Below are 22,110 nucleotides of genomic sequence, written 5' to 3' on the forward strand. Positions count from 1 at the left end.
ATCAGATTACTGTAGGTAGAAACAGGGCCTCTTGTCCTCTCCCTGTATGATCTGTGTTCTTGGTGGTCTTCCCTGGACTCCAATATGTCAGTACCTCACTTGTACTGGGGAGCCCAAAACTTGACATAGTGCCCCAGAGGTTATCTCACAAATGCTGCATTCAGGGGAATAATCACTTTCCACAGCTACATTCTCTTTAGTAAGGTGCAGAGTGCTCACTTTAGTCACAAGGACACACTGCTGAACTGTGTTCGCTTTAGTGTCAACCGGGACATCCAGTCTATTTCTGCAAAGCTATTTTGCATTAGGTTGACCTCCAGGCTGTGTTGCTGAATGGGTTTTATTCTGTTCCAGATACAGCACTTTACACATGCTTTGGATTAAGTTTTTTGGGTTTTCCATCCATCCATTCCTTCAGCCTGTTGCTGTAGAAAACAGCAGCCCTGTGCTCCAGTAGGTAAAGTATCCCACCCCAGTTTGATATTCTGTCTGAAAATTCACTGGTTGTGCAGTCAGTCCCATTGACAAGGTCTTCAATAAGGATATTAAACATTCCTGGTACCAATATCACTCCCTGAGGGATGCCTCTAGTAATTAGCTGTGAGCTGAGGTTTGTGTGCTGGTCGCAACGTGTTAGTCCCACACCACAGGGACTTTGGTCACACTATTTTTCTGATCACTTTTGTAAATTTGTCTGTCTAGCAAAGATTGTGTCAAGGACCTTGCTCAATACAAGATATGCAGCATCCAGTGTCCTCCCACTCTCCAAAACACAGCTGGATATGCATGAATTGTGTCTAAAACAACAGCTGTAGTTTTTCAACTCTTGTAAGAGTCAGGAACATACACTTGTATATTCAATTTAATATACTATCAATTTTACACATCATCTTCCAAACAGGCTTTGTCCAGTGCTGTAAGATCTTGATGTTGCATATATGACAAAAGATAGATTGCTATAAAAAAATCATGAAAACTTCTAAAAACTTCCTTTAAGTGGTCAGGTTCTTGGGCTTCACAACCATGTGAGCTGTAGGAACAACAAATCTCAACCCTAAAGGATTCCTGGCTGGTCAGAATCTCTGAGTGCCTGTTCATCCACGAGAGGGCAGGATGACTCTGCTCTATTAAGAAGTGAAAGCAAATCTGCTCTCCATAGTCCCTTGAGGCAACAAAACTACAGAAGCACAGGGCAGAAACAAAAAAACATTAAAACTCTTTGCGGACAATATAATTCAGCAACAGAATTTCCTTGGTGCTCCTTAGTCTAAGCTTAAAGTATCCAAACTGAATCTTCAATAAGCTTTCTATGTTCATTCCTATGTTATTATTTCTATGTTTACCTATTTCTATTTATTCTATTTATTTCTATGTTAATTCTAACTCTATTAAAAACTTATCCTGTGATCTTGGAAGTAAGTGTTCTGTCTTGCTCAGTAGCTTATGTGAAGAATCTTCATTGCTTATAGCAACATGCTTTCCTGCTTTTACATATGCCTTAGTATGCTCTCTGTGGGAAGAAATGGTACTGTAGGAATAAACCAAGTCTCACACTGGCATGAATCCATTTTATGGGGCCTCTGTAGAGGCAGTAAGGTCTATCCAGAGGTGTCTTTTGGAACAGGTCCCAACACTGCACACAATCAAATGAGGTAATAAAAAAATGCAACATTTGATGCTTTATAGTTGTGGTGAAGTGAGCAACAAGTGAATGAACACTTGAAAATACAACTCATTGGTGAAAAACTGTCTGGTTTGCCATAGATCTTTTAATTGAATGCTGAGAAATATCTATACATACATTTTATGCACATTTTTTCTACTCCAAATAGCTATCTGTAAGTCTGATGATCCATATTCAATAAAAACTTATATTAAAAGGAAAGAACTTGCCTGTTTGCATCCTGGAACAGTAAGTGTTCTGCATCCAATTTTCACTTTTTAAGTCCATTCTGTAGCAAGTCTGAAGCTGAAAACTAAGCCTTCTCTGACAGTAAGAATTTTCTGGGTTCGAAAATCCAAAAAGATTAAAATTTGCAGGGATACCTGTACTAGAATACATCTTGTTCCTGTTCCCCAGAACTAGGAGGAGATTTGGCTCTGGCCTTTATATCTAAGGTTATTTCCTATCAGAAACTATAACTACATATGAGGCCAAAGCATAGAAAAAGGTGGATAATTCCTGTTATAAAAAAACAGTCTATTTTTTCAGTAGCTTAAAGAAATTATGTCAGTGTATCAAAAGAAGATCCTAAATTTTAATATGTTATTTCTATCTGGAGATAATAATTACAGTAACACCATGATTACTGTACCTGAAAGATTTAAAAATTCCCCTTTGTGTGAGATTCATTTTAATAGATATATAAAATATTTTAAAGTGTATATAAAATACCTTTACATGTATTCGTGCATTAAAAATGCATGTTTTGTATGTATATATGTATGTATATATCAATTCATTTATTTCCTGTAACAATTCATGTTATATTTATATATAGATATAGACATGTAGATATATCAATGTATTTATTTCCCTTAACACTGCATTTTTTTTACTGCTATATTCACATCAGTCTCAAAAGACCCTTTAGTGAGGGTATTTTTATTTATTTAGTATTTTTCCACTAAGGAAAAATAAAATTTCATCTTGTCAGTATCACTATTAAATCAAAAAGGAATAAGTGTCAGAAAAAAAGTTAACAAAAGCTTTCTTTAAAAATACTTTATAGTTGCAAAATACACATTATACTTTCTAGTCAAATAATACAAAAGGCATTTATATTTTATCAACTGCTTTAGGAAGATGAAGTAAACCTGCAAGGCATTCAGTTATTCACAATCATAACTTTCTGTTATATATATTATATATAGATATAGATAAATATATAACTATGTATAGAAAGAGTACAGGTATGTTTGGCTTTCTGTGGCATGCAAAATTCTCCACACAATCTAGAATTATTTCTTTACAGATCTCTCATACCTATAAAATGTTGCTAGACCTCTTGCATCAATTTACCCCATCGCTACTCAACTGAAGGACTCAAAAATGTCCAAAAAACAGAGCCAGACCTCCAGACTGCGCAGTCATGTACCTTCTGAAAGGAAAAACAGCTGTGGGCTTGTAGTGATGGTGCATCACTGTTTTCCAAGACTGTTCACCTGGTGTTAGCTGAGTGTGAGGGCCTGCGTGTCAGTGGCATATGGTACCTCACCTGCTTCCAGAACTTAGAATTGGGTGACTGTGGGTGCACCGTGTGCTCCTCTTTCCATTTGATGCTACCTTGATGCTTAATAATAAACCTAAGAGATTCCTGAAGCTTCTCATAAGTCCCAATTGTCTCCATTTCGAGAAGGATCACCTTTGTGTCATTTTGAATGAGGGCGTTGTATAAAGCAATGTGTTGATCATAAGCATCTTCTTTAGAATTAATCAGCTGGTGTGTTATTAGGATGATCAACCGTCTGCTCTTCTGCATCCTCTTCTCAATCGCACTGGCTGCATCTGGCAATGTACAAGAAAATTATGAGACACTGATATTTCTTTTAAAATTCTTTTGAGATTGGAAAGTTCATTTTTATTGCTTAGTAACTAGACCTAATTTCTATCTCATTTCAGTCTGATACAGTTTATTTTTTATTAAAAAAAAGACTTTATCCCCTAAACCCCTCAAAAAGGCAAAAACAAAACAAGAACCAACCAAAGGGGATGGGGCAGGCGGAGAAAAAAGCAGAAAAGCCCAAAGCACAAAGTTTTCCTTTCAAATTATTTGGTATTTTTGGTTGAAACATTATTATTTTCACTGCTTTTAAGTATTGTTAGGAATTTCTAGTCCAGTGACCTAGGGTCAAGTCCAGTAGCTCTGACTGTATCAATATTGTGTTTGATCAACAGTCCTCATGTAAGGAATTGTGTTGTACCAAGTTTAATGCCTTAGAGATGGTCTAGCAATACTTACCCGTGGAAACTAGTCATTAGGAGACTTATGGGTGACTTGCATCTAAGAGGCTTATTTCCAGGTGGGGTTAGCATTAACTACAGTTAATTGTCCTGTGTGCTAATTTATAGGCTAATCTGTGCATTGTGTTGGCCTTCACCCTGCAGGGGTAGATACAGACTTTCAGGGCATCTGTGTGTCAGCACAACTGAAGGTGTTTGAATTTCCCACTACCATGTTGGGGAGAGCTGATCAATGCTGCAGTCACTGTGATGCTGGGCCAAAAGAAAGGAAGTGGGAGCCCAGCTGGGGAAATTCAATGCACCAATTATTTAACAAACCAGCTGATTTGCAGATGCATCAGCCAGCTCCATATGTACCCTCTTTTCTTTTGCTGGGGGCTGCCAGACCACTGTAAGTGGTGTAAGTTTTTGCCATGGATAGTTCTGTGAGCTACTGTAGCTCCTTGTGCTGGATCTGGGCATGGTCTGGCTCAACAACTTTTGCAGCGCTTTTTTACCTTCATTTTTCCCAAGGCCAGGAAGCCCTTTCACAACTTTCCAGAAGAGAAGGGCATCAAAGATCTCAGCCTCAGCTCAGGGCAGATGAATGACACCTGGCCCAATGCAGATGATTTCAGAAATGTGAAACAGAAAATGGCACCAGCTTAGGCTTCTGCTCACTGACAGAGAGAAGATCCAGTCTACAGAAGAACCAGAGCACAAGGTAAACAGACAAGTCAGCTCTGGAGGAGAGCATCCAGATGGAACCAACCATACACGATAGTGATGAGGGTGTCTATGTGGAAATTAGCACAGATTAATTAACAAGATTTCATCCTGAAAGATAAGAAAGCAGGAATAAAGCATATCAACTCTCCCCTGAACTAATGCTGGGAATTGTGTGAAGGGAAAATAGAACTTGTCAGTGAAAAGAAGCTGAACTTCTCACAACCCTAACACCATCATAAAAGGTTGAAAACTCCTGATTGATAACAGCAAAGGTGTTTCCTTGGCTGACTTTGTGGGTTTCTCCTCTTACTTGTCTTGTAGTCAGCCAAGGCAGCTCACACACAGTTTGGTTGTGGCTTTGCCTAGATAATGGCTGTACAGAGTTAGACTTTCCAAAGAACATGTATATGCTTAAAAGAGTCACGCTCAGGCTCATGTTTCCTGTGTGTTCCAAGATGATAAGAAGTCTGTGCCCCTTCCTTGTAGCTTGCTTTTCCTAGCACAGAGGAAAGCACAGAGGGCTCTTGTGACACCTGGCCTGAAAGAACACACAGATGGCTGCTGAGGAGATGAGCTTCAAGGTCAGGAATGGAGAGTGACCTTCTATACACCTAAAAGGGACTAGAATCACAATTTGCTCAAGCTTGACAAGTAATTCAGTGCATTATCAGATCTGAAACTTACCTTCTCCAGGATATATATCTCTCCCATAAATACACAGTTTATATCCACATTTATTTTCTAGAATATCTGGCATGATTTGGTAAACAAAATATTCCACAAAATTAGCTTCACTGGTGTGGGTTTTGGGGTAGATTACATATGCATCATATATCTTCCCATCTATAAGGCAAAACAAGAGGAAGGAGTATTGTGTTAATATGAATTAGAGCTGTCTTTTGCAAAAAATAGGAGAGAAATAAGAATATCAGTCACTGAAATAGACCTAAGAAGCTCTGGCCAATCTGAATAATGTATATCATCTCATGCATGTTTGGAAACTAAAGACTGTTTGGTGTTTTCCATGCTCAGTGGTTTTGTCCTGTGTGTTTGTAGCTTTGGAGAACCTGGCCTTTGTATTGTGAAGGCTGTATTCCAAAGTATATGCTGTAAGATTTGAATTGGTCGATGCATATTAGCATGATACAGCGATGAAACTCAGCATTTGTTATTTCAGTGATAAAATTCGCTATTAACAGGCTTTGTCTCTCAGCACAAGATATTCCATTTAAATTCTTCCATCATGAAGATTTTATTCATCATTCCCACAGCATATGATACTCCTGAGTGGGAAATTCCATTTCTTAGGAAACAGTCTTACAATCAGAACCAAGTTCAAAGTATTTATTTCATTCCTTGCTTCATGTCTCTAAATTAAGTTTTCCATTACAGCATTTTTATTCTAATCCCAAAAGTTTCTTTCTTTCTCTCTGGTGGAAATGTCCACATCCTTTCTTTCGTTGCCAAGGTTCTTGCTCAAACCAATCTAATAGATCCTATGAGGAACAGCTGAGGGAGCCAGGGTTATCTAGTCTGGAGAAGAGAAGGCTCAGGTTTGACCCTATTTCTCTCCATAATGACCCAAAAGGAGGCAGTAGCCAGGTGAGGATCAGCCTCTCCTCCCAGACAACCAGGAATGGGAAATAAGTCACAGTGCTAAACAGGACCAGGGGAGGTTTAGGTTGGACATTAGGAAGAATTTCTTCACAGAAAAGATGATTAGGCATTGGAATGGGCTGCCCAGGGTGGTGTTGGAGTCACCATCACTGGAGGTATTTAAGGAAAGGCTGGAAATGGCACTGAATGCCATGGTCTAGCTGACATGGTGGTGTTTGGTCATAGACCAGACTCGATGATCGCAGAGGTCCTCATTGATTCTGTGAATCTGTTTATTTTGTGAATCTGTAATAATAATAATAAAATGTCCATTTCCAGAGTCTGATTAATTTCATCATGAAATATACTTACATGGAAACTGTCCTAAAAAAGCATACTTCTTTCTTCTTTAATGAGAAGATAAGTAACTAGATCAGCTGTAGATATCTACCGTGCAGACATTGTGGTGTGAGTCAGCTTCAGATTAAAAAAATTAAAAATTGTCCTTTTAGCTGGATTTGGTCTCTTAAAAACATGTACCTCATCATGTCATTGGGCACTGCCTGCCCTTCAGCTGCCCCCTGCAGGGGGGTTCAGGTCTCACTTAAGCCCTAAGGCTGTCCCAGCAGCACCAGCTGCTTACAGTAAATTAGACAGCTGGACACAGCCACAGACCTCCAGGTTTCATGTCTGAGATGGAAACTTGCATGTGTGCACTTTCATTTCATACAACTAAATGTAGATGTCTGAATCTTGAGCTGAAAGCAACCAATGAACTTAGATGGGATATCTTCCTCCAGAAATGTCTTCCACACTACTGGTATCTTTTTGGCCTACAAAAACTGTGTTGCTCAAGCATATGCTTTTAACATGTTAGCCATCAGGTTTGTTCCTTTGCATTAGAGACCACATAACAAGTACAGTTAATAGCACTGTAAATCAGATTTTCAAAGTCATTCAGTATTTTATGGTAAATACTTTCATTTAGAAAAACTACAAAACCAGGATTGAATCTCTCTTTTATGTAATTCAGTGCTACAAAACTGAGGAAACAAGGGAATATAAAGCACATACAGAGCTGTGTATGACTTCTCTTTACTAAAGGTGCAAGAGAAAAGAATCAGACTCAGGTGTCATGAGTTAGCAACGATCAAATAAATTACTTTCTCTATGATTTGTCATTTTCCCTTTTTTTAAACTTTCTTTCTCAAATCTTACTTACCATCCTTGACTGAGTAAGGCTGGAATATCTCCCGATACAAGAGGACGATATCAACTCGGAAAGACTGGTAAAGGATAACTGAGATTGCTATCGCACCTAGCAGAACCAGAGATCCTGTGATCAGGAGGACATTAGGAAGAACCTCTGCGAAATAGAGGAATATATTGTTAGCCACAGAGAAGTAAGTTAACCCGTGTGCTGAAGCTTTAGCCTCATATCCTTACTTCTGTTACAGTTTTCAGGAGCTCAAAACAAAGATGACAAAGCTTTTTCCTTCTCCAGCTGGCACAGCCAACACATAGACCCCTGAACTAGAAGCATATTATGCAGTATAAAATTAATATTAATTTTGTTAATCCAGACCTACTTATGCTAAAAAATATGTTTTAGTATTTTGTAACTTTTAAAAACTGGTTTGAATACAAACACACAAAACACAAAAAAAGGAGGAGTGTTCACATCTTTATTACACATTTACAAGATGAGAGGCACAAGCAAATCTATAGCATTTCTATTATTCTGAGAAACAAGCAGCATTGCTTTAGCATAAATATTGCTGAGCTTTGTAAGGACTGAGTAAAGAAAACTAAAGCAGAGCACAGCCACTTCTGGACATAGCATGGCTGACACCAACAGTGCTGAGGAGCAGAAGCAGACACCTTGTCAACAGCAGGGACAAGGGCACAGATATCCATACAAAAGAGGCAGCAGTGAAAGCAAGGTCACAGTCAAGAGCTTTCATAAACATTTACTGAAGACCTATGAATAAAAAACAAAGTAAGATTTGTCTATAACCCAATTAGAGTCACTGATTCATGAGATGAATACAGAATGTGCTCTCCTTCATCTAGTCTGTAACAGGGGGCCAGCAAGGGAGTTGTATTGATAAACCAGTGAGCAGGAGCTGGTACTCAGTTCCCTTCCCTCTCATTGCAAGTGCACTCCCACACTCAAGTACTTCAGTGCAGAGCTGGTGTGCTTCCAGCTTCCTCAGCAATGCTGCACTCAAACTCGCCTATCCAACCAAAACATCTGCCATCTTCCTGCTGGGTTCTATTCTGCTCTTACAATTCACCTCCATCCCTTCTAGTATAGGCTACAACAAGTAAATTTGTCTAGGCTTTGAAGCCATGATCCTCTAGAAAGTCATGAGCAGTCAAGAATACAGCAGGACATGGGTCTGTGCACACCCTGTGATCACAGTACGCTTGATTTTACTCTACCCACCACTCTTTTAGAAAACCAATCTCTGTTAAAGGTTTTGACATTTACTTTCAAAGTCCCTGAGAAAAGAGAGTAGTTTCAGATTACATATTAGGAAGAAATTCTTTCCTGTGAGGGTGGTGAGGCACTGGAACAGGTTGCCCAGATAAACTGTGGATGCCCCATCCCTGGAAGTGATCGAGGCCAGGTTGGATGGAGCTCTGAGCAACCTGGTCTAGTGAAAGGTGTCGCTGCCCTTGGCAGGGGGTTTGAAACTAAATGATCTTTAAGGTCCCTTCCAACCCAAACCATTCAATGATTCCATGATTCTTGATGGTTCAGCATATCTGAAGAGATGAAAAAGAAAAAGATTGATCACAGCTGTTTCTTTAGCCTTCACAGACAAAATAGCATTTTCTGCATTAAGAATCTGATTCAGATGTGTTGGCAAGAGTGCTTAGGGGTCTGGCTATCTCTATTACAAAAGAACATTCCTGTATGAGCTAAGGATTATCCCTGTCCCCACCATTTACTGCTCTGGATTTTCCTTCTCTTTCAGTTACTACTAGAATTTAAAAACAAAACCAAGGGAAAGCCTTTGAAGTGCTACTCACACCTCTGCGTGGCACAGAGGGAACAGTGGCACTCAGAGAAGATAAAGAGTGATTTTGAGGAGGTGATTCATACAACATTCAGTCCAAAAAAGGGTACTACAGTGAAGCAATATAGTAAGGAATGAATAAACAGCTGAATAAATAATAAACAGACTGGCAAACTAGGAGCTGAAACCCTTGTTTTTAAAGCTTGCCTATTTTCTGCCACAGTTTTACACTAGAAACAGTAGTTTGGTTTGTCAGAGTGGAGAAATATCCTAGAAACAGGATATTCTTATCACAGGGCTGATACAGTCACACTCTGCATATTTCATCTCTTGCTGATACTGTTTGAATAATGTCCCACTCTCTCCCCAACCCCAAGGACTCAGCCACAAGAATTTTGCAACTGGTTTGAACATGTAGGGAAGAAGCAAGCTGGTTTTGCTTCTTGTTAACTGAAACTTTTTTACCATCTGAAACAAATAATAAAATAAAGTCACCAACATATTTCAAATTAATTGCAAAGTGTAAAGAATCAAAACAAAAAAATCCTACCCTCAGATTGCTCTTTGAGTTGTAAGGTCACCGTGACTCTTGTGTTGTACATTGTGTTCAGGGCAATACATGTGAAATTTGACTGCAGATCCTCCTTTTTTACTTCAGTAATATTCAAAGTGGTCTCCTCATAGTATACTTGATCATGTCCATCAAAACTAATAGAAAAAGAAAGAGATGGTACCATTGGTTTCAATGGCTAGGCACAGTTTGCATAGAAGAAAGATTATTCTGTGTTATATGCACTTACAAATGAGTTTCTTCATGAAATCTCGAAAAATCAAGGTTTTCCACTGGGATGTTATCCACATCCCATCTGACAGCAGACAGTGGCTGTTTCTTAATCCCCAGGCGGGCCTGACATTTCAGAGACAAAGCAGCACCTAATGAAGATAGAGAGATGTAAACATTCCTTAATGAAAAGCTTAATTTTATTTTCCTCATAACATCTTTTTCTACAAATCTTCATACAACCTGCAAGTTTTGTCATAACAATTTTGATATTTTTCTGAACTGCTGACAAAATGATACATAGAAGAGACAAAAGAAATAGTAAAATTAACTTTTCAACAAATGGGCTAATAACACACCAAGGATAACAGGCAGAATTATTTATATTTATTATGATGAAGGCAATGTACCCTTTACTTGTGATGTTTGACACATGTAATCAGCTAGTGAGGAACATAGAAAGGATATGGTGGTTGATGCACAAATGTACTCAGAAATAACCTGATTAAATTTCAGTATATATTATTTTGCATAAGACTTGTGTGTGCCTTATTTTGGATTTTATTTAAGCTGGACCAAAGTAAAGTAAACCAGTCCAAGCAAAACTAAAACAGGAAATTACTTACTAAATATTTCCCATTAGGAAATATTTATTCCAAAGTAAGGGTGACCATTGCACCAAAAGAAAGTATAATTAAAACATGTTAAATTGTTTCCATGTGAGTCCGCATCTAAGCAGGTCTTAGATAAGTTATCAAATCTTATGGTTCAGTCATGAATTGAGCATGGAAAAATCCCTTCATTTTTGCAAACTGGAGACAATAGAACCAGCACAGCAATTGGGTTTTTAATGAATTTGTTCCATGCAAGCGGTGCCAGAACAATAGGCAGAGCCCACAGAGCACTAGGCACTGACCATTTACTAGAGAAAGCTTGTCCTTGAGCAGAGACAATCTAATTTCTGAGCAACAAAGCAAATGGGGGAAAGAGGAAAAAAAGAATGGGAATGTAAGTCAACTGATAAGTCTCTGAGCCCCAGCATGTAGCACAGAGAGGGATGTGGACCCTGCAGTATCTGCTACCAGAGCAGCCTTGCTGTAGGACAGAGCAAGAAGAATGGTAGTTACAATCCCTTCTCCCACTGGCCCAGCTTCACCCCACTTGCTCTGGCAGACAGATCTAATCCAGGTAATCCTGGATTACCTATTTAGATTTCAGATGGGTTTAGGCTATTGCTGGAGCACTCCACCTTTCTCCACTGACTACAGAAAAACACCAGACAGCTCTCACTCCTACCAGAAACACCTTGTACCTGATGGTGTAAGTTACCCAGAATGAATCTGAATCTCTGAGAACATCTATAGCCCTGAACAGAGGGGAGCCAAGAGAAAGCTCTACATCATGGGCTGTCTGACCAGCTCTGTCTAAATTCACTGCCTGGTCCTGTCCTTCAGCCCTCCCAGAACCTTCCAAGCAGACTGGTCTGATCACTGCTAGCCAGCATGGATATGAGACAGGTAGCGCTCCTCAGCCTCAGGGCCAGCAACCAGTTCCTTGCTCTCCTTCATTTCCCAACAGAGACACAGGCACTGTCTCCACACGGGCACTGAAGGCAGCAAGGAGTATCTCTGGTCACAAGAATAGTCCATCCTTCCCTCTTAGGGGTACCATCAAGCAGTTTTGAGGGATTTAGCCACAGCCCTGTTTGAAGTGGATGGAAGATGTCACCTTTCAGTTGAGATGTAATTATTCACTCTGTGAATTATCCTAGTCTATCTCAGTGAAAGTAGAACAAGTTATTTCAATCTTCTTAAACTCCACTTAATGTCTAAATAACCCATCAGTTATATCTAACTTCACATCCCTGGGCCTGGAGGCAAATCTGGTAAATGTTATGGTACAAAACTGTGATGAAAAGTCCCATCATTACACCTTCTTGAATATATTCAAGTTTGCTAGAACATTATACAATGTTAATTTAACAAAAAATTAAAATTTGTACTCACCAAGCTCTGCTTCTACTACATCTTTATTCTTTGGAAATATGATTTGAGGTGGTAGAAGTGAGTATTTCACTTTAGGAATTAAGGAGGAAAAGAAAGCATGCATTAGCAAGCTGTGAAAATGCACTTTTTGTAAGATAAGGTTTGTAATCTGTACAATATTTTATGATCACAAAAGAGAATTGCGAACTAACAGTGTTTCACATACCTATTGGGATCATCTGGTTTTAGTCCAACAACCAAATATCTCTGGGGAGTATGTACATGTTAATATTTTCAGTATTTTCTCCTCATCTATTTAATTTTACCTTTGTACATAGAAATTAAGGAAAAAAAATAGTTTTTGAAGTATTGTTTTAGCTGTTGAGGGGAGGAAAAAAGCAAATACTGTTATTGGCTTGTGTGTTTTCTCAGCTGTTTTGGGGGTTTTTTTAAGAGGCACTTGAGAAATTACATCTATTATATCAAATAGGTAATATGTACTTTTATGCAGTATCTGATCTACAAATGAACATATTGCTTTTTAACTCTTTCCTCATTAAGCTTTCCCATCTCACAGCACCTCTGTAAAACCCGTATTTCCCAAAAAAATCTGTAGGAACACATTTCAGTCCCTGCTTCCCAGACTGACTGGATATGATAAAACAGAAGTCAGGAGAGAGCCAGTAACTTCCCAGCTATCTGACTATGCTGAGTTCTCAGCTGCCAGCATTCAGAGACAAAAAGTCCTCTGGATCAGCATGAATCTGCAAGGCAACAGGAATGTATATCGTAATTCTCTAATATTAACAAAACAGAACAGCTCCACTCATGAGCATACTAATTTTAAGGTCTGACAAAAACTCAAAGAAGTTGTCATTAAGTACTTTGAATTTAGCAAAACCTGGAGCGGATGTGCCAGACCCCACCCAGATTTCACATGTGTTGCAATCTCTTCTTTCTGCAAGAATTTCGAAAGAAAATTAGATGAACTTCAGGATCTGCCTGGATGTAAAAAAGGTTTTTTTGTAAATTTTGTCAATTGGAATGCCTTTAGGTCAAATAAAACCCTGAAATTTCTTTTGTAACCCAGGAAGAACAGTAGTCCAGAACAGTTAGAGAAGTTCTGATGGAAGTACATTCAAACAAAAATTGTTAGGCAGAGAAGTATCATGTAAAGCATAATCGTGATCATGTAGAGCAACAGGTAGAGAAGGAAGAAAGGCACAACATTTCCCAGCTACTGAACTAGGTCTTTGCTCAAATCTGTCTTCTGTCCAGCTCAGAATAACCAGAGCTAGCTCTGCTACTGAGATCTGGGCACAGCAGCAAAAACTGCATCCAAGGCTCCCACACTCCAAGCCTGCATTCTGCCCACAAGCTGTGTGCCTCTTCAGAGCAAAAAGGCCTGCTTTTCAGCCTACAAATGGGCATTACTTCAAACAAACAAATAACAACAACAAAACAACCACGTGAACCAAACTCAAGCTCTCCACCACCCCTCAAGAAAAGGTCTTTCTGACTATTTTTCTACTGATCTGATTGCAGAACTGAAGATACATTTTGAAATTTTGCAAGTTGATGCAATCTGAAACTGCAAATTGCTGTATGCCCTTTCCTGACCACCGTCCAAGTACAAAGCCTCCCTGAGGAGACTGCATCTTAGAGGCAATCCAAAGTCCACAAACCTCAGTCATATTGGCTATATTCAAAATCTCAGAGTAACCACTGAGATCCATCCATTTCCTGTTTCTAGATATATCTTGTTCATTTTGTCTCATTCAAGACAAATTTAAAAGTTTTTCCAGTCCTACTATCAAATAGATGTTAAATGGTTGAGATGGACCAAGAGGCATTAAGTTGTAGTCCATCAAGACATGACTGATCTAGTGATCACCAGACAATCCTCACTAGCCACAAGATCTGCTGCCCTCAAAAAGTAGAAAGCAGAGCATTGTGGCATCCCACTGAGGAGATCCTTCATTTCAGAAATGCGCTACCAGAGAACTCTACCAACCACAGCACCTAACCAGAGTCATCAGAATCTTTTAAACAGAAAACTGAATGTGACCAGACCCCATCTTGGTCAAATCATCTTGGTCTTGATGGACATCCACAAAATTAATCTAATAAAGCTAATCTAAATCTTAAATAAGTTGATAAAACAAACCATCCAAAACTCTTTTAATATACAAAAAGGAGTTCCTTTTGCTCTTAGTTGATATTAGTCTTTTTATCTTAACAAGCTAGAGAATTACTGTCTTACCCTCACTGATGAAAATTCTTGTTGCTGATACATTAAACACATTTCCTTTATGGGTATAAATAAATTTACAAGTATAATAACCATCATCCTCTGTTCTTGGATTCTCAATAAAGAGATAATTTTCTTTTGTGAAGTATCTCTGTCCCTGAAGAGGTTTGCACTCCTGGAAAAGAAAAATGTGTTTGGTTTCAAAGAGCTTTTCAGTATTCTGATCTACACTGGCACTATCAGGGTTTTATTTACCTTATACCACTGGACAATAGTAGCATTCTTATAGTTATCAATGGTAGGACAAGCAATTTTTCCTCTTCCAGTGTCATTCGCGTAATGAATCCGACTTGGGAAGCATTCTCCTGGCTTGTATGAGCGCACTTGCACACTCATGTTGTATGACTTTGTGCGATTACTTGAAAAATGGAATAAGGTATGTCAGTAATTGTATTTTTGTATGGAATATATTAATGTTTATAACAAATGTGTGCCATTCTATAAACGTGGATGATTACTGTATTTCAGTCACAGGCTGATTTCAATGACCTGCCATGAAAATAGCAGTTGCAGGGTGAAGACTTATGAAGAAAGTAACCATTTTCACAAATTATAATTAGAATATATCATCAAAATATATATTCTTGCCAGTCTTACACCTTCCACTTTCCATGTGGCACTTACAAATGTGTTACACAAGTGTAGTTTCCAGAATCCTCTCTAGAAATTGGCAGAAACCAAAGATAATGTTCTACGGAAAATACTCGTGATCCCTCCTCTTCCGCAGGAATTATTTGGTGAGTATCCATGCGATACCAGGTGATTTTCACAGATGAATTCCATTTGGGACATTTTATAACTAAAGCCTCACCTTCCATAGGATCAACTGCAAATGAACAAAAGATTAAAATCTCAGATAAATTAAACCTTTGTCCACTGAGACAGAGAATTTGGTATTCCTGGATCAGTATGCCTGTCATGTCCCTCTACCCTCCTTGAGCCCTCCTTTTGAGAGATGATACATAGCAAGCTTATTTTCACTAGATTGTCTTTCAATAAAAATTTTGTTTACCTTGAGTTATGGAATCATTTGTTTCCAAAAACATTAACTAACGTGCGGGACACAAATAAACAAATAAACAAATCCTTAGGTTCTAAGCAGAGACACAGGAAAAAACAGGAGGACTTAATTGAAAAACAGTTTTTTCTTACAGTGAGTTTATTACGTAAATATTTTCCTAAAATACTGTTTTTATTCAAAACACGAATTAAAACACAAAGAAAAATATTGGCTTTAATGTAAACTTTCCTTACATCAGTATAATGAATATTTATTTATGCAACAGATGAGTGCTTCTTTTTCTGCCTCTTTAATACAGAGAAATGAAATTGATTTTTTTTTTTCCTAGAAGAAAATAATCACAGATGAAGGAAGTCTGTAGATTAGATCCTTAGGAAAAATAAAATAAAATGAAAACATAAAAAAACAGCTTCTCTCTGAAGTTCAGGAAGATGGTGTGGGGAAAAAATGAAAGCAAAGTGATACCCTGAAAGGAAGAATCTGATGAGAAGGTGGGAAGGTGAAAAGATACCAGAAATATTTGAGACAAATAAGAAGCTTAGAAAAATAAACCACATGTGGTCACACATAAGAAACTTGGGAGTAAGACACTAAATTTTCTTTTTTTTTTTTTTTAAGTGAGTATAATTCTACTTTTGATTACTGAAATTGGTCCAGAGAAAATAGAATCAAGCAACTTTGACAAATACTTAAGTGCTCAGGTACCTGAATAGTGTACTGGCCACAGAAAACAAACATTAATCTGAAAGTTAAATTGCATTCTGAGAAGAAAAAGATGGGAGTATGAGCAAGAATGGTGACAAGAAAAAGATTGAGATTGGCAGAGGAGCTGCAGCAGATAAGGGAACATGAAAATGAGAGGAGATAACCAAACAGCTAACCAAAACAGACAGTGTCTATCAAAAATTACACTTTACAGTGGTGGCTTTAGACATGTAGGTGCACAAATCAGGAGGTGAGAGTCTCTACATGATAAACACCTGTTCTGGATCTTTCTAAAGGGGTGGTCAGTCTCCACTGATATTGTCATCTCACTTATTAATTTGGGTCTCCTAAATTAGCCAGGTATAAGAAACCCCAATGCCATCATTTTAAGCTTTCCCACCCACAAGCATTGAAAAGACACTGGGACATATCAGGGGGGACAGAAAAGGCAGCATTGCCCTGCCAAAGGTGGAACACATTTGAAACACAAAGATTTCTCCAAGTAAAAATAGTGTGGAGAGGGAAGACATGGAAGAAAGGCCCCCTGTAAACTCAATGACATCCATGAAAACAATCTTGGCAAATTCTTCAGCAGAATTTGGCATCTTAATAAATTTAATTTGCTTGAATCTTAGCATTCCTGTTGTAAAATTGACAATATGGAGAAATATTTAGAGATCATATTTTACATAATTTTTCAGCCAAATGAGCATGTCAGCTAGTGAACAGAAGTACATGAGTGCTGTGTGACACTGTCACTGGTCAGCAGTATATAGTTGAGTCAGTAACGCTGGCCCATCAGAAAGAGTTTACTGTTCTGGACATCCCCCCTGTGCAGGGAAACATTATTGTTACAGTGCATTTTTCAATTAACACCCCCAAATTTGGGACATTGAAGAGCTTTTCTATGGAGCACCAATTTACACCCCTGACTCAGCAGGGTGCATATGCATGTGCGCTGCTCAGTGCAATTAAAGCATGCTCTTGGAGTTTGTGCCCAGCTGGGACATGCCACCAGCTGCTCTCAAATTCTTTCAAGAAGACCCTTTTCTTTCTGCTTGCAGAGGTGCCAAGTGGCAGAAGTTGAACCTAGACTTGCTGTCGTAGAAATGGACCGTGTTTCATGCATTTTAATATACATTAAAAGCTTGATTTTAAGTTGTGATTTCTGGCTTGAGGTGAACTCACTAGCTTTAGGCTTAAAAATAAAACTACCAATTTGGAAACAGCCTACACATTTCTACAGAACAAACCTTATCAGAAACTATTTTTAAAATGTGACTTACATATTTCAGATGTCATGGAAACCGAGAGGAAGGTAGATAGGAGGATCAAATCTATATTCCCCATCATATTTCTAAACTAGGAAGAAAAACATTGATATCTTAGAATATACTCTGCATCAGTAATGCTGTATTGATGTACATCAGAAAATTGAATGGAAAAGGATATGCATTGATAAACTTCATCATGTGAGCTACTCTGTACAGTGAGCGTGTGTGCGTGCACATAGCAGTGGATTTGCAGTTTTGAGATGATGTTATTTGTTCTATCATCACTGAAACTACAGTTATAACTTCGTTTAGTGGGAGTCAGGGACTTACTCCGTCATGGTGCACCTCAGGCAGAAGCCTCTTTTAATTTGCTTGCTTTTTTTTTAAGGGAGATAAATATACTTTGGCATTATCTTCAAGGTCAAGCGAAGATAAATTGTACCTCAGCTTAGAAAGGGACAGATCCTGGATTTGAAAATGTATACCCTGGTTTTGAATTAAGGTTGCATCCTTACATATAATCAATTGCTTAGGTGCACAATACTTTTTTTGTTTTTTTATGAAATGGGAGTTATCTTCAGTGACAGCTTATCTAGGTGAATGTTTAGCAGTAAGATCAAAACCAGGTGAGTATCATAAGCAATGATAAGCTGAAGGGGAACTGAGGAAATGGTCTGGAAAGGTAGGTAAAGGAGCATATATTGTACTTAGCTAACAGCAGCAGAGCAGATCCTGAATCTCACTGATGTTTCCATTTGTGTCCAACTGATGTGCACCAGCAGTAATTCACACCTCGTGGTGTGGCTCAAGAACTCTCCAGCAAACCCCTTTATTTAAAAAAACTGACCATTTGATCATGGGCATTAAATTGACCTAACCCAGGAATATCTCAGGAGACAGCAGGCATGCAATCCAGCTATACTACATAGCTGTAAGCATTCTACTTACCATTAAAAAGCCTTGAATACAGTTCTTCACAGCAGATCACAGAGCAGTGGGTTCTATTGTGGTGTATGAGTAAGCAGCAGTCACAGGGTCCTACAGGCACTAGACAAGCTGTTTTCAAGAGAAATCAGGTTAGAAAGGAAATATCATTTAACTTGCAGATAGTGAGCACAAGGGGAGTAGTGAAAAGCAGGCAAGAAATGTAAGTACTGTCGTCACACTTACTGCAAGGAATTTTTATTTCAGTGCCAAAAACTTCCAGACTAAATAAACACTGACAAGACTTATCAAGTACTATGTTTTTGCCAAGTCTGAAATTCAGAGCAAACTCAGTTCTGAGCTTTCAGAAATATCATCAGCTTTGTATTGATATGGAAAGTTTCTTCTTTTAGAAGGTTTAATAATATCCAGAGGGTTATTCTTAAACTCTGAAAAAACAATTTAAAAAAATAGTATTCAAAAAGTGTGAGAATTTCATTGTAGGCATTATGCAGGGATATTCACAAATCACAGAAAAGATAAAAAAAAGCAGCATCTCAGCATTAATGTCACAGCAAAGCTGATGCCATGCCTTTTACAGGAAGTGAGTGACCAGTCAGGAGAAATATATGTGTGAGGATCTACTTGCTTTCATTATTGCCAGAGAAAAGCACCACATACAACAGCAAATCTACTGACTTCCTTAATTTTAAGGAAACCTTAGGCCAGGTGAACAGATTTTTAGAGGTTACTTTATAACACTAACATGAATATTTTTGCCCTGGAAGGAATGAACAAGATGTTCATGAGTGCCCTGGGACTGGACAGACCCTTAGGAGAAAAAAATACATCACAAAACGGCACAATGAAATACACAAAATCAGCACAGCAAAGCATTCATCTTCATTCATCATTTAGAGCATGAGACTTGTTCCTAGAAGTTATTCCTAACATTAGTTGGGACAAAAAATATCCAGAGTATTCCTTCTCTACTGTGATCCTTTTCCCACCAAGTGTATGGTTTTATTCCAGTGACTTATTTTGCTCCAACAAGGTATGCCAGCAGTAATATTACCTGCCTTTCTATTTTTTAGGGAGATCTTGTTTAGATAAGTGATACCTCAGCAAGATGACAAAAACTAAACTGATTGATTTTTAAAGAAAAATCGTTTCATAGACTGTTTGGAGTCTTTCTGAAATAAGGGTGATTTTTTCTCATTTATTATTTTATTTGTAAGTATTTATTAGGATTTTAACCACAAATAATACCACTTTTGGAGACACTGACAAGTCCCTTATTGCCAATGTTATTGCAGCCCTATAAATAGAAGGCTGGTGATTACCAGAAAGTTACAAGGAGATGTGCTTTCACCATTTTTGAGATACAGATTTTTCCAGGAAGGGAAACAGCCAAACACTTGCCCTCACCAACTTTTTTAACAAACACCAGAATTACTCAGGAGTAAGAAATTCATAATTTCCTATCTCTATACTTGCCAGTTTTTGCAATTAGCCTACTGTTTATTGAAAAAATATGTCTTTGAGAGACCTTAGACATACTGGGCTACCAGCCTGCACCAAAAGAATGCAAAATATTCCAGCTGAGATTCTCCCCATCAAATTTGATGATTGCTTTACTGATTTTCCCTCCATTTTTAAGTTGCTGTGTATCGCAACAGTTCAAGTAGGGTTTGGGGGTTGTGTGTATGAATATGTACAATATAGAAGGCTGTAATGAAAGAGGAATGTTGCCAGAAAATTCAAAGAGCTCACTCAATGAAAAAAGCAATGTGATTTTGTTTGCATTTTCCAAAGTTAGTGGTAAACCAGCAAAGCAGCAAATTATATCAACATGAACTGAAACAGAGGTTGCAGGTCTAGACCGAAAAGAGCAAGAAGAGGACTGGTTCTACAGTGCCTGACAGCTTCTTCCTATAGCTTAGAATGACTGTGTGGTATGAGTGTAAGCCTCTGTAAACAAAAACTTCAGTGTGGTGCTGAAAAAGCACTGGATTCAAAATTTGGGATAACTATCTGAGTAGGTCAAAACCTAGCTCCTAATGATCCACTACCAGAGGAAGGTGAGAGAAGAGGGAACCCACTGTGTGTATTGCAGAAGTAGTGGTCTGTGGGGCTGAACTCATTGCTTCTCTGAAGGCAACTGTGTTACTAACATAGTTCTGATTTTCTTTCCAAAAATCTATTTTCCAACAAAATGTTTATAATGGTGTTTATATAAGTGACAAACATTACCTTGCATACTAACAAAACCTGGAAATAGTATTGCAATTTCTACCCAAAAAACTTAACGGACTTTACAATGTAAACATACCATGAAAGAGCAGTTTTGTGGGGATTTTTTCACTGATATATACACAACCCATACACCTTTTGGAAATTATTTTCATTCTTCTATCAAACCAGAAAATCTATTCTGACTGAAAACATCCTGTTAAAATTGCAGCAGTAAAACTGAACTTATTCCAGAACTCACATTCTCAAAAGTTAACAATTATACTAGCTACAGGTGTATGTGTGAAATTTAGGAATTTCAGTAATAAAGCAATGAAATTTCTAGAACTGATATACGTATTATTCTTAAAAAATATTTTTAAACAAAAGAATACATATATATGTTAAACACCGAAAAATCAATTGCAGAGTAAAGATTTTCTGTGTCTTTGACTAATTATTAAAAATATATGCCAGGAAACTGATGGCAAAATCCATTTCTAAATACACTTTACTACAAGGTACATTTTTATGTTCATCCCAACACTATTTGTCTATCATGGAAGCATACCCACTATTTTAATCTAATATTATTTCTTGAGATAAAGAAGCACATAAGTGAATTGAAATAAACCTTCTTATCAAATACTTCTATTATTTCTGGTTAAATGACAATATAAAAATTTGACCTACCATTTGGAAAATTCAGAAAGCAGAGAAGTGGCTTGTTCTCTGTGGATGGGTCTTTTGCAGAGATTTCTCTGCTTAGCTTGTACCAGATATTACTGTGAGCTCTATTTTATGTGGCTTGGGCAGTTCGTATCTGTAGCAGCAAGATACACAAATGCATTCTGAGACACCTCCCACTGAACAGAGCAGAACATGCAAATTACTGTAGCAATTTACTTCAAGTACCTACAAGAGATAGCATCTCATAATTCCAGCTAATCAGGCATCTTGTACCACTAGCTTAGATTTTTCTTTATTGCAAATTATTCCTTTTTAGCACAATTATAGTGTGGTAAGCCTGCTAGCTGGGGAGCACAGAGAGGGGACACTCAGATGGCAGAAGGCACTTTGAAACAGATTTTGCTTGAAAACAACAGCTTTGCGTGGTCTAGTCAAGCAGCAGGTCCCTGAGAACAGCTTGAAAAGTCTCTGGAGAATCAGAAGCAGTTTTTACTGAAGGAAACTGCTTCACTGAAGCTAGGCTGAAAAAAGGTGGTGCTGAAAAACCAGTTATCTGCACCAATAGCTAAATTAAGTCTCTGAGGGAAAGAAGATTTTATCCTATGGTCATTCAAACTTTTGTTTCCCTTCCCTGGCAAAGTTATGAATTCTATTTGTCCCTTCCAGTGTTTCTGGGACTCTACTGCCAGCATGCAACAATTCCACATCAATACACAAAAATGTAGCAATTATATGCCAGTATGCAAAAATATTACCTGTGTCACATCCAAGGTTTCCCCAGTTTTTGGTATATCATTTCCTTTGAAATGATCTGGGGTTTGTACTTCCCATATGACAAAAAAAAAAAACTACAAAAGAGCTAAAAAAGAAATCAACCAACCAGAAGAAATTAA

The 22,110-nt window shown here is 38.0% G+C and overlaps 1 protein-coding gene across 5 annotated transcripts; it reads right to left on the reverse strand.

Moving 5' to 3' along the window:
• Positions 1 to 904: 904 nt before the first annotated feature.
• IL1RL1 (interleukin 1 receptor like 1) lies at positions 905 to 21,341 on the reverse strand. Of its 5 annotated transcripts, none has more exons than XM_058827356.1 (12): positions 21,221 to 21,341; positions 18,320 to 18,418; positions 17,384 to 17,454; positions 14,996 to 15,197; positions 14,567 to 14,729; positions 14,324 to 14,486; positions 12,082 to 12,150; positions 10,095 to 10,227; positions 9,845 to 10,002; positions 7,491 to 7,634; positions 5,357 to 5,515; positions 905 to 3,508 (listed from the first exon to the last, which is right to left on the reverse strand). In XM_058827356.1, the coding sequence occupies exons 3-12, from the start codon at positions 17,448 to 17,450 to the stop codon at positions 3,162 to 3,164; spliced, it is 1,605 nt and encodes a 534-aa protein (XP_058683339.1). In that variant the 5' UTR covers positions 17,451 to 17,454; positions 18,320 to 18,418; positions 21,221 to 21,341; the 3' UTR covers positions 905 to 3,161. The 5 variants fall into 5 exon arrangements, with proteins under 5 accessions (XP_058683339.1, XP_058683325.1, XP_058683333.1 ...); XM_058827342.1 differs by having other exon boundaries at positions 17,384 to 17,459; XM_058827350.1 differs by having other exon boundaries at positions 17,384 to 17,459; positions 18,320 to 18,409; positions 21,221 to 21,290.
• Positions 21,342 to 22,110: the final 769 nt, after the last annotated feature.

The sequence above is a fragment of the Poecile atricapillus genome, chromosome 1, assembly GCF_030490865.1.
Source record: "Poecile atricapillus isolate bPoeAtr1 chromosome 1, bPoeAtr1.hap1, whole genome shotgun sequence".
NCBI lineage: Eukaryota > Metazoa > Chordata > Aves > Passeriformes > Paridae > Poecile > Poecile atricapillus.